This window comes from Lepisosteus oculatus, chromosome 4, assembly GCF_040954835.1.
Source record: "Lepisosteus oculatus isolate fLepOcu1 chromosome 4, fLepOcu1.hap2, whole genome shotgun sequence".
Taxonomy (NCBI): Eukaryota; Metazoa; Chordata; class Actinopteri; order Semionotiformes; family Lepisosteidae; genus Lepisosteus; species Lepisosteus oculatus.
In genome coordinates this window covers 33,485,322-33,502,331 of record NC_090699.1, presented here as the reverse complement: position 1 = coordinate 33,502,331, position 17,010 = coordinate 33,485,322, and the positions used below count along the sequence as shown (strand labels likewise).

General features: G+C 35.5%; 1 protein-coding gene across 3 annotated transcripts in view; it reads right to left on the bottom strand.

The window, feature by feature from the left end:
- Window positions 1–1,104: 1,104 nt before the first annotated feature.
- mypn (myopalladin) overlaps window positions 1,105–17,010 on the bottom strand; it is a 68,471-nt gene continuing 52,565 nt past the window's right edge. Inside the window, exons 12-22 of one of the 3 annotated variants that reach the window (XM_015347632.2) lie at window positions 16,715–16,859; window positions 15,566–15,667; window positions 13,629–13,679; window positions 11,072–11,293; window positions 10,738–10,887; window positions 10,172–10,254; window positions 9,916–10,045; window positions 9,225–9,432; window positions 8,615–8,780; window positions 7,774–7,907; window positions 1,105–4,741 (exon numbers count right to left, since the gene is read on the bottom strand). In XM_015347632.2, the coding sequence (XP_015203118.2) occupies window positions 4,563–4,741; window positions 7,774–7,907; window positions 8,615–8,780; window positions 9,225–9,432; window positions 9,916–10,045; window positions 10,172–10,254; window positions 10,738–10,887; window positions 11,072–11,293; window positions 13,629–13,679; window positions 15,566–15,667; window positions 16,715–16,859 (1,570 nt within the window). In that variant the 3' untranslated portion in view covers window positions 1,105–4,562. The remainder of the gene's footprint in view (window positions 4,742–7,773; window positions 7,908–8,614; window positions 8,781–9,224; window positions 9,433–9,915; window positions 10,046–10,171; window positions 10,255–10,737; window positions 10,888–11,071; window positions 11,294–13,628; window positions 13,680–15,565; window positions 15,668–16,714; window positions 16,860–17,010) is intronic. The other 2 variants (XM_006630790.3, XM_015347633.2) reach the window with 2 other exon arrangements.

The window sequence follows — 17,010 nt, the reverse complement described above, 5'->3', positions numbered from 1 at the left end:
AATGATCTTGAACATAAAAAAGATATGTATATGTTCTTGTTTTCTCAGATTTGGTTTTAAAAACTTTGATTTCCCATGAAGTTATCAGACATACAGAGGACTTGATGGCAGCAGGTGCACTTGTGCTGCAAAGCCAAAGTTTAAAGGTCAAGGTCAAAGGTTAACGTGTTTAAAATGAAACACATAAATGGCTTTTTTGTGTTTTATACTCAGGTTTACATAATAGATGGGAACTTTGTTTCTGTATAAGTTACATAAGGTTTATTAAGAAAGTATTTGGTTAATACCAGTAGACCATTAATAGTTCAATGTAGTTTAGATGTGATCTGAGTTAAATTAAATTTTGTTCTGATGGCCAGTGAATTAGAACTCAACTGCTGCTTTCCGTTTCCTAGAGGCTTCTTATGTCTAGCCTACACTAGAACTACCAATGAGTGGTGGTCTCATATGTAAGTTGAAGATTTTATTTGAATTCTGCCCTGTAAGTCACAATGCATTTACATTGTGTTCCTTAAGGACTTCAACAGCAGAAAATAAGATTGTCTTCTGCAATTAATGTACAATTGTGCTGTGTCATGTTTTGTCATTCTTAATTACTCTAATGAGCCCTGTGACCTTTTTAACCTTTCTTATCTGGTTGAATGAAAAGGGTTCTCTTCTGAACTAGTTATTTTGGGCTTGTTTTCCAAAAATCTTGTGAAAAAATGCATTCTGGGACACTTCTTTGTTTAAAAATTTGAAAAGAAATATTTTTATCTAAAGACAACAGACCCTGCTTGTGAATAATAGGAAGGTTTATAGTCTACATGTAGCTGCAACTCCACAAAGACAAGCAAACTAAATCATGAATGGAACACATGTTCAACTTATACGTTGTATAATACATTTTAATAATATTTTTTTATTAAAAAAATAAAACATTTTTTTCAAATGTTAACAACACTGGAGGCTGTATTGTAGCAGTAATCATCTTACTCCAAATATCTTTGGAACTAGGCTGAAGTGGAACTTAAATTTGATTTGGGATGTCAACAGGGACTGAACCTGGCAAAGGAAACCCTCTGGATGACTAACTGTAAAAAAAAAAATCATTCACAAATCACCTACAAAACCAAAACTTTTATTCTATTACAATGTGATACACAACCATATATAAGCATATCCACCGGTCGCTGAGCCCTAGAGATAATATAGTACATCATCAAAGATCCTCTCACATACTATATGTAATCGGGGGCCAAGTCAGGCAGAACACTCATTAAAATCATTTTTACACAAGCAACCTGAGGATCTGCATTGTCCTTCTGTAAAGTGGTAGTGTCAGTATGAGCCCATAGCAAGAGTAGCAAGCAGAGTCCCAGGCTTGATCAGTGTAGTGCTGTGCAGTCGAGTGGCTCTCAATCACTACAGATGGAGTTCTTAGTCACTGGACACTCCTGGCCAGACTGTCACACTTGAACCTCCACATTCATCTTGGTGGTCTTCCAGATCATGGTCTATCATTGACAGACGACATTAGGCTGTAAAATCTTATCAGGTTAGAAATCAAAATGTCAACTAATTTAATCACTATCCAAAATCTGTATAATTCATTTTTTCTAAAACATTGAAGAACACGGTCATAGGTTTCTTCTGATTCTCAGTATATTTACTGTAGATAAACCTATATCACAAACGCATACACAGAATATTTAAAAATATCAGCTGACCCCCAGGTCAGCCAGACACATTGAGCCAAAACGTGTTTTTAAATTTCCCTTTAAATTTTAAACAATAATAATTCCTCAGAAAGTACTGTATAGTGTTCTTCATCCCAAAGGGTCCTGAGGCACTTACATACTGAAGAGGACCCATATAATATTCCACAGAAATACAGCACTCCCCTGCGCAGTATATAACAGGTTTAGTGGAGAAGTGAAAAAAATGTTTTACCGGTTAAATTAAGGGGAAACACGAGTGGAATTTAGTCAGCACATCAGGGTTATCATCCCTACTCTTACATACTGTACAGTGCACTGGATTTTTATCAATCAAGTAGTTAGGGCTTCAGTTTGATGTGGTTTGTAAATTATGGTCGATAGAATAGAGTGCCACATACTGGCCTACCAGCACTGCTTACAGCAGCAACCGGCTTTTCCCTGGAGGTCTCCCTACGTAGTGTCAGAAATCTGGGAAGATCAGACTTGGAGATTGTAATAAACACACCAGTAGATTATCGATCTTGACCTCCAGCATTTATTTTTAGGTTAGTTGTTGGCTGCCAAGTATTTTGTTTTCAGAACAAAAGATGAAAAGAGACTCTTTTCATGTTTCTCTTGAATGTCTTTTCTTTTTTTGCTCCCGATAAATAACTGTAATTCAAATAAAAAGGTCATTCAGTTGACAATCTCATACAAGTACATTAAATGATACTAGCATCTTTTGGAATAAATATAACTTTATTCACAGAAAAAATAAAAATAAAACAGTCCATTTTCTTTCTTACAACAGGTGCAATTTTACATTAACAAAACCTTTGCTTGAAAGCCAAACATTCATTCTGTTGTACCATATAATAAATGCTTAAGTGTACATATTGAAAGACACTGTAAACTCAAAAAATTAAGCAAAATCTACGCAACTCTGTCTATTATAGTCCTGTACTGTATTTATGTGTTTGTTCTTCCTAAACTGTTGTAAAGATAACATTGTACTGTATATGTTCCCTTGCTTTAAAACCATATTTAACTGAAGTAAGGAAAATGTTGATTTTTTGCTGAAAGTAACTGTTCTTTCTAGGAACCATTGTAAATGCTTTAATGTGTGAAATTCTGTTACCATTTAGCATAGTGAATATTTAAACAGAACAATTTAATTTGCGTAAAAAACAACTCAGATTTTTATTTTATAGTGGATTTTCATGACCACTATAAAGGCATTACTGAATTTCACACAGCACAGAATAAAATAATAAATGTGTTCTTTTAAAGCATCATCACAAATAGACGGAGTGTTTGCTGTAAATACTGTACAACACCTAACTTTTCAGAAATGTGGTGTTATTTCCTTGATGAACAAGACTGTCTGCTCCTAAAACAGTAAAAATAATAATTCATATTCCATATATATTAGAGCTTAGTTTTGCTCTAATACAGTATATAATATTACTGAAGTGCACCTTTGGTAGAATATTTGTAGAAAATCCTTATTTTTAACAATATTTTGGTAATAAAGAAAAAAGCAGGGTATAAAGTCCTAGAGTTCCTAAACTGTGAACACAAATTTAGTGTTTTACCTACAATAATCAGCACTGCATTTAAAATAGCTTAGCTAGCTTAACAATACTTTAAATTTTCTATGCCGTCCAAGAGTACTTATTTTGACTTTTCATTACGTAAATTCAAAGATGAAAAAAAAAACAATAGAACTTGTAACAGGTTCTTTGGAACAGCGCAGGGTTTTTTTTTTTCAAAAACACAGAAAGATTAACATTTTCAGCTATGGATATAAGGCATAACTTTTTTTTAAATTAAACTACAGTATATTACAAGTTCTGACAGTATCTGAATTTGTTTTCATAAAACACCATGGAGAACTTACACAATGGCTCTCCAAAAGCTATCATGGATTTCCTCAGTGAAATCTTTCCTTTATTTAAGTGACATTAAACCACACATAAAATTAAACTGAAAAAATAATTTAAATTGTTTGCTGAAGATGAGGACTTGGAAAATGAACAAGAGATAATCATGTATTGGAGGTCTTCAGCATTGCAAATCAAAATAAAGTGACAAGAGTATCATTTTTTAGTCTACATTTTTAATATTTTCCCTGCCCATGTTAATAAAACTGCTGAAAAGTATAATACCCACAAATGAAATAGTATAAATACTATAGTATTTGTTATTATGGTAGTGTTGTAATAGGATTAAAACTGCCAAGACCAAGCAGTTGGCTTCAAACTAAGAAAACAGGGTACCAAAAAGCATGCTAAATTATTTTTTTGTGTATATATTATTTTGTTTGTGTTAATAATGTTTTACTTCACATTGTTTATGTAGATGTGTGTTACTTTACATTTCCTAGACAAACACAGTGTAAACTACTGTATATTTCATCACTGGTGAACATTTTCAAATTTTGGTGGCATTTTGTACTCAGATCATCAAGTGGTAAGAAAACTGGAAAACAGAAAACATGAAACAGGAAGAAGGTTGCAAGATTTGATAAGGAAGGCATACGACTGTATATGGGATCAGAATGAATTTGAAGATCACAGCTACATGTATCAAACTTTTAAAAAAAACTTTTAATGCCAAGACTCTTTATCATCTAAAGAAAACATTCCTACCACCTTATATTTGGATTCGGTTGATGATGTGTACATGCCATAAGCTTTATTTAAAAAAGGTATTATAAACGATACAATTCTAGGAAACTGTGCTTACTTTTCCTATTTGCAACACGTCACAGCAAAAGTCAACGTACTACTAACAGGTTGCTTGTAAACCATAGAGTCTTGCTTGGCCATTCACCCTCTCTGCTCATGTTTCTCATGTCTCCTATTAAAATCAATTTTCTCTTCAAAGCTCCTCACTCTCCAGGGCTGCCTCAGTGGGGGTGGACGTAAACAGAATAGGGCTGTTGTCCACCGTGGGGAAAGCCGACATGATGTCCAGTCCCTGACCTGTGAGCGCGGCGTACCGGCTACCCGACGGTCGCACTTTCCTCATCGGCTGTGGGATCTGCTGGTGCCACTGGGCTGCGGTCGACAACGGGAAAGAAAGGGGTTGACGTGAAAGAAGTTAGCATTTTTTCACTGAACAATTGTCTTACCGTCTTTCTGGAGCGCTTCTCCAGACGTAATATTAGAGCAATTTCGGAGTGTGTGGCAGGGAAGAAACGAAAGACAAAGAAGGGTCAGTGATGGGACTGAACATAGCCTAGGCGGGACGACAGAGGTGGCAAAGCAGTCCTGCCCAAATCCGTTAAAGTAAAGGTCAGTCAGACAAAAAGGCAGCTGTTCAAGAGTTAGTTTAAAGGCAGAACAGAAAACATCAAGAGGTCGTGAGAAAAAGAAAGAGAGACCCGTGACGCAAAACCTAAAGCATGGCAATTAAAAATGTTAAGTGAAGTCCACATGTACAGTAGGTGAACGGCTCTGTGAAGAAACAGCCTGGAAGAGTTAAGGACACCTGTATCTCTAAAGAGTCCACTGACGCAGCAGCTCTCAGAAGCAGAGGCTGGGCAGAACATACCACCATTTAGAAAAAAATACATGCTGACAACAGGGTTCCACAAAATATGCAAACTGTGCTCAGGCAGTCTGTCAATAGGGCATTAAATATCACAAGATTGACAGTTTGGTGTTGTAAAGGTACATAGTTTTAGAAAGTTAGTAAGCCTCTGCGGTGAAATTGCGATCAATACGGTTTATTGCAGTAGATGTAAATCTAGTTACTCTTTCTTAAAATCTACATTAATAGGAAACAAATGCAAATATCCATACAGTATGTCTCACTCTCAATATAATGTTTGTTTCAGAAGTCGACATCACATCAATAACAGTAGTTGACCTTTGTTTTTCTTCTGAGTAGTTAGCAGTTGTGTGATAGATGTCCGAGGAGATGAGTTGTGATAGAGGTCATGCCACCCATGTTTTTGTATTTGTACACTTTATGTTTATGTTTTTTGTAAAGTATATTGTAAAATATTAACTTTGTATGTACAGTATCTTTACAAACAGCACTGCATCGTTATTTTTCGTTTTCTCAAGTTATCAAGTTATTTTGTACATGCTAAATGATTTTCCTGTGTTTTCTTCGTGTTAGTGTATTTGATCATCTATGGTCTGTCTATGAATCTTACATTTATTTAAAAAATTTAGAACATTAAGTTGGAAACCGGCAATATTGTAGTATAGCAAACCACAGACTTTTTCCAGCCATCCACTAGAGGTCTCTGTACTGCTCCAGCCAAAAAAAGTGGAAAATGCTTCACTGTCGAGTTTGTAACTAGTCTTTCACAGTAACAGCTTATTTTATTTTATGACGGTTTGTGCAGCCTCTAGAAATCCCAGCCTTCAGTTTCGGTCTGCATGGTTGCAAACAAGCTTCTTTTCCCCCGTCCAATGGTACATTTATTAGACAGCAAATCACAACAATAAAGAGCATGCAATGCCAACGCAGGAAGTATTAGACCAGCACTTCTCAAATGTGGATATCAGTGGGATTTGTGGCGCTCACGACAAACTGATTTGTAAATAAATAAAAATGTTTACAATGCAATTATTTACATGTAGTGGACACCTCTGAACTGTCTGCATGTGATAATATACGTTGTATTAAGGGTGTTAATTAAGATACTATTGGTCAGCATCAACGTCAATTTTAATTAGTTTTATGCAGTCAGAGCCGGCTTGTGTTTTCAAGGAGCGTACCACGCACACAAGGTAAGCGAGAGAAGGTTTTGATAATTGCGCAGTAGTTGTGCAAGTACTGTATAAGGAAGTTAAAATGAGTTAGAGAAATGTGCCTGCTAAAATTTTGGAATCCCCGATTGTTGATTGTGAAATGTTTTTGCTAAAAATAGTGAAATGCAGAATAATAAGACTATTTCTTTTTATACTTAAAACGTCAAAAGCGTACACTTTTAAATAACACAAATCTTAATATGCACGATTCGGTTTAATCAGTACTGACAGTAGTACTATACAATGGAGCAGATTTGGCAACCTGTTTTCTCTGCTGTTTCTCTACTGTTCTACTGTTTTGGATGTACTAAGACAGCTCAGAAATGTAAAACTTATGGTGAATATTATTTTAAAAATAAATTAAATGTAAATGAAATGTTATCTTAATGTTTTACAGTACTTATGTTAGCTATTTTTTATCTTGCCTTCATGACATACAATCAGCAATACTGATTAGATGTTCACTGCCCATTTACGGGAACAAATCGTGAAGACTAAGAACTATGTATAATTAATCAGAAAGGAATTCTTATTTCATTAGTGCTATTTGAAAAAAAAAACTATAAATCATCTTTAGAAGTGCAAGGTTCTTTGTGACAACTGTTGACTGTTCAATCTAAATTTTTTTTTCAGTTTTTTTATGATCTGGAAACTTGTACCAATTCGATTTCTATTGCTTAGTTATTACTTTGGCTCTAATTGTGGGATCACATTATTGAATTAAATTTAGATTTAAGATTGTCAAAAAACAGCAGTGTTTACTGTTATGTTTCTGTTTTTTTTCAGTAAAGTTTAGAATAAAGGATAACTGCATTTATTTTTAGTTTTAAGAGCACCCTGACATTATTATAAAGAAGTCGTGAAATCTATAAGCGCTTTAAGTGCGGTATATTTCCTTACTTTTGATTAATTTATACCAGTCCTGTAATCAGATATTGTTAGCCACACTCTGAGACCACCCAAAATTGGAACAATTATATTAGTTTTTTTTTTCATGTTAAGACTTGTAATACACTTTTACTATGAATACTTTTACTTTTTTTCAGTTCAAACTAAAAATAAAATTAAATCATTTTCGTTTGTATAATGATGATTTATAATGTTCCTGAGATTACAGAGATTGGCAAGAAATCTGAAAATAAAATAGAAGACTCAAAATCTACATTAAATATACATTAATAAAAATCTTTTAAATTCTTTTGTTTGCTTTTACCGAAGTAGAATCATAAATATGCAATTGGTACACACTTGAAAACATGAGTATTGTTGTTAGATGATAGATACAGAGACTTCTGAGTAATACTAAGCTGTCATTTTCTTACCATATATGTCTAGCCTGGCAGTGCATGATACTATCCCTGCTTCATTTTTAGCTGATACTGTGTACCAACCAGCGTCCTCTTTCCTGGTTGGCTGAATCTGCAGACAAACATATCCTGTGGCATCTTGATGCATGCTGGGATTAAAACATAAATTTCCAGTATTAGAATCTGTAGCAACAAATGAAAGTCATTTTCATACATACAGTATGTTCTGTAATCTTCACCTTAAAATTAGAAGGAAAAAATTAAACTTTTGAATCCAAGTATATGTAGAACTATGCACCTTAAATTGTGCCATGTACTGTACTTATATTTATACTCATACCATAAACTTAGCCTACATGGTCTTTAAGAAACACGGTCCATGATGTACAGTAGACTCTTCCAGGACAAATCATTCTATAATTATTTTTCTTGTGTTAAATTGCTTTCAATTAAAGTAGGCAGCACCACTGATGCGAGGTTAGTGGTAGCTGTGAAATGTCCCATTTGATTGTTTTGCTAACACAAGTGATGGTAGCGTGCCAGATAATTTTAATATTGTCTTTGCATTTCCAGTATGACATGGTTGAAATGTTGATTTTGGTTGAATTTTCAGACAACCGTGACGGAATATACCATTTCAAAGATAGTACCCATTTCTTTTTCGAGACAGGAAATGGAAGAGAGGGGAATTAAAAATATATATATATAACCAGCTATTGTACAACAATTGTTATTGTTGTGGTGGAAAAATAAAATATGTACATATGGTTTATATATACAAAACATTCCCATTGCAAATCCCAGTTTTACAAGAATGGCAAACGTGGAGAGCCACAAAGTAGTCTGTACTGCTCACCTCATTCGTTCCTTGCTGGCAGGGATTGTATCATTGTCTTTCTTCCAGTATATAGCTGGGGGTGGCATCCCCACCACTCTGCATTCCAGCCTCACTGGGCTTCCCTCTGGGATTCCTGTGTTCTGCAGCTTCTCCAGGAACACTGGAGCTTTTTTCACCTCCTTTGCTGTAGGGACAGTTTAAATATCTAATCCCAGAGAAGCTTGTGAGACACCCCAACAACACTTGGGCATATTAAATTCAATGATCTCGAGTTAATGTTGAGCACAGTGTACAGTAATACTTGTAATTGATCACTGTGGCTACACCACTCAACACAGAGGAAAAGAACTAAGCTTGACCCTGTAGACTGTGCATTCCATCTTTTTCATGCAGGGAAAAAGGCCCTAATATTTACCACTTTTGGTTACTATGTGCCTCTGAAGCATAATGCTGCCTGGTTACTACTAATGATTGAAACATTTTTTCTGTTCTATTTAAAAGACTCTTTTATATTGTTTGCTTGAGAATACAAAGTATAATTTGTATCAGCAAGATGAAAGATTGGGAAATAGGAATTTCCCTGCTACAGTACTGTCTGAAAGTTACAGATTTCAACAGGATGTCTTACCTACAACACTTAATTCCAGGCTAAAGGAGTTTTGTCCTGCTTTGTTGGTTGCAATACATGTGTAAGTTCCAGCATCACTCTGCATCAGTGGGTCGATAAGGAGTGAGTGAACTCCATTTTCTCTCACCAGCATTTTGTGGTTTAAGTCTGGAAGGATTGGTTTTCCATTGAGTAGCCACATCAGGTCAGGGTTTGGTAATCCGCTTACCTAGAAAAGTTTAGGAAATATATAACTAAAATATAGGAGTTTAGTTCCTCTTTCAACCAAGGTCAACAGTATGAATAACCTGTTTCAGCTTGACTCAGCTGAACTTTGTTATACAGACGTTAAAGAGAACACTATAAGTCCTTGGAATTCACACTTTTAATTTTGAGAATATAAAGCTGCACATTGCCATGACTGGGTCATGATGCATTGATCTTACAATAATTTTCTATCTATCTTTTCTAATTTCTTTATTTTAAATACACAGAAAAAATGCTGCATCTATTTGCATATATAATTTTGTGAGTAGTAAACATAATGGTACAGTACATGAGTCGTAAAGTTGATCAAAGACATATACTGTATACTGTACTGGTGAGAGAGTTACACAAAGCAGTACAAGGTTTTGTTCTGGCCTGTACATATCAATCTTGAGAAGCTCACAAGTAAATGGGAGAACGTCTGTGTAAAGTTGTGAGGTAGTACCTTGCAGTCAAGCCTACAGAGTCTTCCTTCGTGAGCCACCATGTCCCCTGGGGCCTGTAGGAAGTGAGGCCGGAAGAAGCGCTCTTCGACAGGCTCTTCCCTCTCCCCTTCCTGCGGACGGGAGCGCACCCTGAGAAGAACACCAGTTCCGGCTGGTTCAGTTTGCAAAAGCCCAGACTTGGAGTAGGCCTGCAATATGGGCATACTCACCTGGAAATCCTCTGCCATGCAGTGACACATTCAGATCATTGCTCACCTTTGGGAATGAATAGCTGGTACTAGTCGACTGCGCACTGGACCAGTCTGTACAATCAAATGACCAGAACAGCTGATCCTTCCCTGCAGAATGTGAACATTCACAAAATTAAGGTAACAGCGGAGGACCCAAAGTTGCAATAAAAGGAGTACAATGGAAAAAACAGAAAAACTGTGACTTGAACAATTTTGTTTTGTCATGCTAGTAAGTAGTAAGTAGATTTAAAGAAAAATGTATTATTTAAATACTGTAAATCTTGTAGTTTATTTTGATTACCGTAAAATGTTTTTCAGAACTTGGTAGGGCAATAGTTTCATGTAGAAATATATCTTTATGCTTCCCAACTGTAAAAAATGCAATGTGTCTTCAGTACTTAGATCATGACAGACAGGTATGGTATATTGTCTATTCTTTCCACACGATCATGAGAATAAAGGGGAACATGCTGCAATTATCAAAATCCACAAGGCCTTAACGTTAATATAGCATTTTAGAGATGCTTAACATAGTAAACTGTTCATTTAAAATGTTTCAGTAAATAAACTGTGTGAAGAAATTAGAGATACCTGTGGATTTGCAGCCATAATGGTATAATTGCCATCGTCATCATTAGTGGTAGTTGCAATGTGCAGAACACAGGTGCCGTCACCTTCTCGTTTCATCTTATAGTGCTCATTTTTCTTCGATATTTGCTTGCCATCCTTAAACCAGTAAACCTAATGGGAATAATGGAGAGGTTTTAAAAATGTTTGAACAGGCTGCCTCACAAACAATCAAGAAACCATAGTGCTGTATGCAGCTCAGATATTGTTGATTATTAACTTCTGAAAAGCCTTACTACAAGCATTGTCGTCTGCATAAATGGGTTCAACGCAGTGGAAATGTGGTGGAGATACTTGCCTTTGGTACAGGTATCCCCACCACTTTACAGGTGAAGGACAAAGAAGCTCCCTCCATGACCCGGAAGTGCTTCAGCTTCTTGTCAAAAATAGGTGCTATGCATTTGCCTGTTGGAATTTCATCATGCTGTATCTCGTCATCGGATTCGTCCACTGGGGTACGTTCCAGTCGGAACTCAATCTCACTCATCAATCTCTGCTCAAAGCTAGAGACCTTATACTCCTGTAGGAAGAAGAGGAAATTGACATCTGCCCTAAAGTGCCCAGCATAATTGCCGTTCAGTCACACATCCTACGTTCTTTGACAATGAATCCGGAGAACAAAAATTCACTGCGGAAGGAGGCATGATGGAAGATGCATGCTAAAGCAATGACAGAAACATTAAGTAGCAAGCTTTGGCTAAATGTTCACTACACTTGCAGACACACTGGCTCTTATAAGGCTGTTCTATCCAAATGAAAGTGGTTATTATTATGTACAATTATTATGAAGTCATTTTTTCTCTCAAGGGAAAGGTGAAAACGGCCGTGCGTGTGAAAGGTTGTTTGGCGACTGGTGATTTAGAATCTAGCGCTTTTCCAATGCTCGCTTTTGAAATCAAGGAATGCATTTAGAAGGTATTCCAGATGAAATGATGGCTTTGTGTTTTGGAATGGGGGTTCTGTTTAGGACTCAACTGAGTTTTATTTATGCAAAATCCTAGCAAATGGAAAATGCTGTCATGCCTGAGTCTTACCTCATGTGATTGCTCAATGCTTCACCATTAATGTATTTGATGATGGTTTAGTGCTCAGCAATTCATGAGGATTACAAGGATTTATTTTGTGTACACCAAACAGTGTTTATGCCCATGTACAGCAAACAGTGTTTGGGCCACTTTACAGGGTACAAACAAAAACACACACAAAAAAAAGAGAAATACAATCAAAATAACACTAACCAGAAAAAAGATAGAGATATAAAAATATGGAAAATGGAAAAATGGCATAAACTATTTTTATAAAATGCATAAAAATGGCATAACTAAACATAAGAAATGCCATTAATTAATTCAAAGTCAAACTAAAAAGATATGTCTTGACGGTAGATTTTAAAAGAGTTTACTTTTCTCAGAGTGGCAGAGAGTGAGATCCAGGGTTATGGAGTGAGGCGGCTGAAAGTGCTTGCCCTGAGAAGCTTGTACTGTACGTACCTAAAAGAAGGTACAGCTAAAAGATGTGCCTCAGCAGAGTACAGACATTGCTTGATACATGGGAGTGTTTGTGAGGTGTAGTATTGTGTTGTGAGGAGTTGGTGTGTAAGGCTTTAAAAGTTAAAAGTAAAATTTAGAAAGTACGTGAAAGTACTGAAAATATAAACATTTTATTGTAAACTACTCAACTGTTTTTTTTTCTTTTTGAAAAGAGACTGGTAATGAATCCTTGGAGTTCTATGTGACACTGTAAAACGGCTATTGTTTTTGGAACTTCTTTATAAATACATCCCCATCTTTCAAATATCATAAATGTCTTAAAAATAGTTTGCTTTCTTTCAATATCTTCAAGCTCAGTCCTCTAAGGATAAGAATACATTTGTATTCTCTCCCAAAAACTGCTTCTATAATTTAACTGTTATAAAGAGTCACATACTGTATGAAACTGTGCTGTTATCAACATCCTATTGTGTCCTGAGCTTGTTAATGGAGTAATATGTAAGACTGGTAAAATATGGTATTGAACTGTAGATGAAACATTGAAAGGATGTACGCTTTAAAATATGTCTGAATAGGTACTTTAGGGAATTGGTACTTTAAAATACAGATTCAGTTTCTTTTCTAATTTGTACATTTTAGAACACTGGAAATTATGTAACATACACCATTAAGTACGTTTTATGAGAAGAAATTCAGGAAATGGTGGCTGTTGTGAAACAGGAGGTGACGGAAACCATAATCATATTTGGTGGTAGGATGGGAAGGAAGAACAAATACCAGTTTTAAAATATGTTCCCTTTTTAGTTAGCCATCATGATCATTTATTGTATTAAAACTGGGCTCATCTGAGAAAAAAAAAACTTACTTCTTTACGGACACTAAGAAATGTAAAAGGCAAAAGAACTTTTGACAAAATCAAGTTTTTCTTCCTTCACTGATTGCTTATGACTAGCAATTTCTTTATGATCTTTTGTTGTTGCCAGCAACCTAAAACATTACAGTGCCACAAAATCTGTCCTCTTGTGAAAACTACAGTATGTGAGGCTCATACATGACAGCAATAACACATACTGTAATAATAGCTCAGCTCGAAGGAATCAGCACAAGCTGCCAGAGCAGTTGCCATGCAAACAAGGTACAGAGCTAATATGCAGGCACGTAAGAGGAAGCCATAGGAAAAGAACAAATTCCAGATCGCAGTTTGCTGTAAGATAAATAGAAACAGACTGTATCCAGAATATAGTTTGTTGTCCATGCAGTCTGCTACGATGCTGTACTCCCGTGCTACATTCAGAGATAAAGAGATGTAGTTTCTCAAAAGCTGAAGAAAGATTTAAAAAATAATAATCAGGGTTAGGACTTAACCTGCTGTTTACCAAGTGTGTTGCGGGTTGATTCTATCATATATTTAAGATCCTGCAAGAGTACAAAACAAGTTTAAAATGATGAAAATGCAAAAGTGTGATGAAATGTTAAGAGAAGACTAGCTTTTAATGTGACTGTTTAAAAAAGTACAGCCCAACTACATTTGGTCCATGTACAGCTAGACTGCCAAAAACAAAACACATACCAGGTGGTGGAATATTTTGTTTTCATCGTGCTTTTGAGGTTTACGGACCACTTTTTTTTTGCAAATGCCTGTTGCAATCATTTTAAAACTTAAAATGTTTTTATAAAACTTGAGAAAACGTAATACTTCACTTAGAGGCCTACTTTCACAGCATTTTTGTTTCAGGGTTTGAATTAATCATACCAAGTATGGTGGATTGACTTGGACACCGACAGAATATTTACCTATTAGCATATACATTTTGATTATATCTCACAGGACATTTTCAACATGATTAACAATCCTGTATTAAAGCACAGAACAAGTCTTTGCTAATGGTTTCCATATAATATATTAATAAAACACCATGTGTAAACCCTAAAATAAGACTCTGATAAACAGATAAAAGTACACTTTATATCACCTTTCCTCACAATCAAGTAGGGAACTTTCAAGAAGCTTTCAGGTTTTGTCAAACAATAATTGAATTTTAATTAAATATAACTGCATTACACAACTAGGTTAGTCTTAAGATTTTCCTTCAAGGTATAAACATATGGCTTGACAAAATACCCCTGGCTGTGCCCCAATACTGTTGTAGAGAAAATACGAAACTGGCACTTTCCCCTTTCCAGCTCAGTGATAAATGGGATTATTTCTACCTACTTTCAGCTTTTCAAAAGAGCATTGTAACTGCTGTTGAAACTGGCTTGAAGCCAGTTTAAAAAAGTGTCTTTATATCTTTTTCTTTTTTTACAGTAAGACAGCTGACGTGACAAAGTTATATTATTTTAAATAATTAAGAAATGATACTGTAAATACATAGGAACCAATGTAAAGAGCAATGGGTGCACTTGTATGGTTTTCACTGTCATTTTTATACTCAAAAGATTTCTGGTGATAATTTGCATTTTGATAAAAATTTTGTTTAATGTAGATTTGTAAACGTATTAGTGTCAAAAAAGTAATTTGTTCCCGATTTCCCATTTTTGTGGGTGTTACTCAAGTTCTGATGGCATTTGTAAACAAGTAAGATGTTTTTGTATTTGAGTACATGTATCACTAATAAGATGTTAAGACTACCAAACAGTCCAGAACACTTGGTCTCTTCCCTGCTTTAGGGTGTCTCAATGATCCACATCTTGCAGGACACCTTTCTGTGTATTCTTAATGTCACACAGCCTGCTTCTCAAATGAGTAGAAATCATCTGACTGACAATTTAAACCATATAAATGGGACTTAGCTATTTATCCAAGTCCATCTATATCCATATGTTTTATGGTACAAGTACATATTTCAGCATATCAAAGACCACAGACCACAATCATTTTGCCTGTAGTGCTTTTTAGAAAAAATATTTTCTGTCTCCTGTTCTCTAGCATCTTATAATATCAAAATACAGACTTTTTTATTGGGACCCACCATTAACATATAGCACTTGGAAATTATGATCTGTTTCTGAACATTCTAACCACTGGCTGACCTGTCATATAAGTAAAAGAATTATATTTAGCATTTGAATAAAAGCAAATGCTGTGTATTAGATTATTATACATTATTACAATACAAATTATTGTGATCAAGCGCTTTAAGTCAGTGAAAACATCCGTGTAGCAAGAATTAGAGTTTTCTGTGGTGAAAATGAATGCACGGTGCCAAGATCAAGTAAATCAGTTCTCAGATTAGTGCAGGGTCAAAGAAGATTTATACAGACAAAGAGAATAATAGTTGGGAAAACATTTTGGAAAATACCTGAGATGGAGAACATTCTTGTACCTCATCAAAGTTAAAGACTGTTGCAGCATTGTTTGGTCCAAGCAGTCTGCGGGCCATTTTTGCCTCATAAGTCAGCTTCTATCAGAGAGTAGGCATAAATATTGGGGTTTACCCTGTTTGTTACAGTGTTATTGTTAGAGTCAGTCCGAAAACAAAGTACAAATTAGCCTGTACATTAATGTTCCTACAGTACTAGTTTCTTGGTCAAGGTCTGAACCGAGAAGTAGGTTATACAGTATACCCAAGATGAGAGAAAACTAAACTCTTATACTCACTGCCTTCTTTCGCAGACAGTCTGAAAGATAACAAACTTTTGTGCTTAAGAATTTGAAAAGGCTTGCCTTCATATTGGCTTTTTATAGATGTGTAAAATGTTCATTATAAAACAGTTCTTCTACATTTACATGTCAATTTATATATAAAGAAAGCAATGCCAAAAATACACCAAACTCGCACCCTCTTTCAAGTGAACACGGAATGCACACCTGGAAAGGAAACAATATTTTAACCTTTGTTTTTTGCCAGAATATGTCTGCATGCATTTCTAACTTCACAGTCAATTAAAGCATTTTTGTGGTTCTTTTGAAGTCTATCAGAGAACTTGATAAGGACCTGGGATACACCAGGATATCCATAATACTTCGTGCCTACAAGCATGAATTTCCCAGACACCTGGACTCAGTTCAGGAATCCAACAGACCTCAGAGTCTGCAGAGTTTTTTTCCCTTTGCTAATTCAACCTGAAGCCAACGTTTTTGCATTTTTTCATCCCACATATTAAATGCAGTAAGCAGGTATCATGACTTTACATGTTAATTACTGTACGTTAAGATTTTAGAAATTTTGAGTATGGGAGATTTAGAGTATACAGTACAGTACATATATGAATTTTCTTCTTCTTTATTTCATATTTGTGAACTGCTTTGGGTGTACTTCCTGCTTAATTATTATAACAACATTATTTCTAGTGATACACAATGATCAATGATACAGAAAATAGTTATTTGGTTTGAGAAAGGGGTGATTCAGCAGGTTCGATTGAAATGAAGAACAAAGTGCCGAAGGATATGAATGTTGTGTGAGTCCAGGATAAAGCAGTGGACAGGAATCAGAAACAGTAAATACCTGTTGCCCATTTTGTGCTGCATCATCTTTAAACCGTAGTTTTTTCTCCAGGTCATGTAGGACTGCATCTTTGGTGTCCCGTATTTCGTCATCTGATACCGAGCGAGGGGACTTTGGATTCTTCTTTAGTATACCTTGTGGAGACCTAGGATATCAACAGAAAAAGTTGTTGATGGACAAACTGCAGCCATTAATGTTTTGTACACACAATCTGACTAAAACGAACACTGTCATACAATTTAATGTGTGGTACTGTACGTTTCAGCGCTATTTAAATATTTGCATGTGCTTGGCTG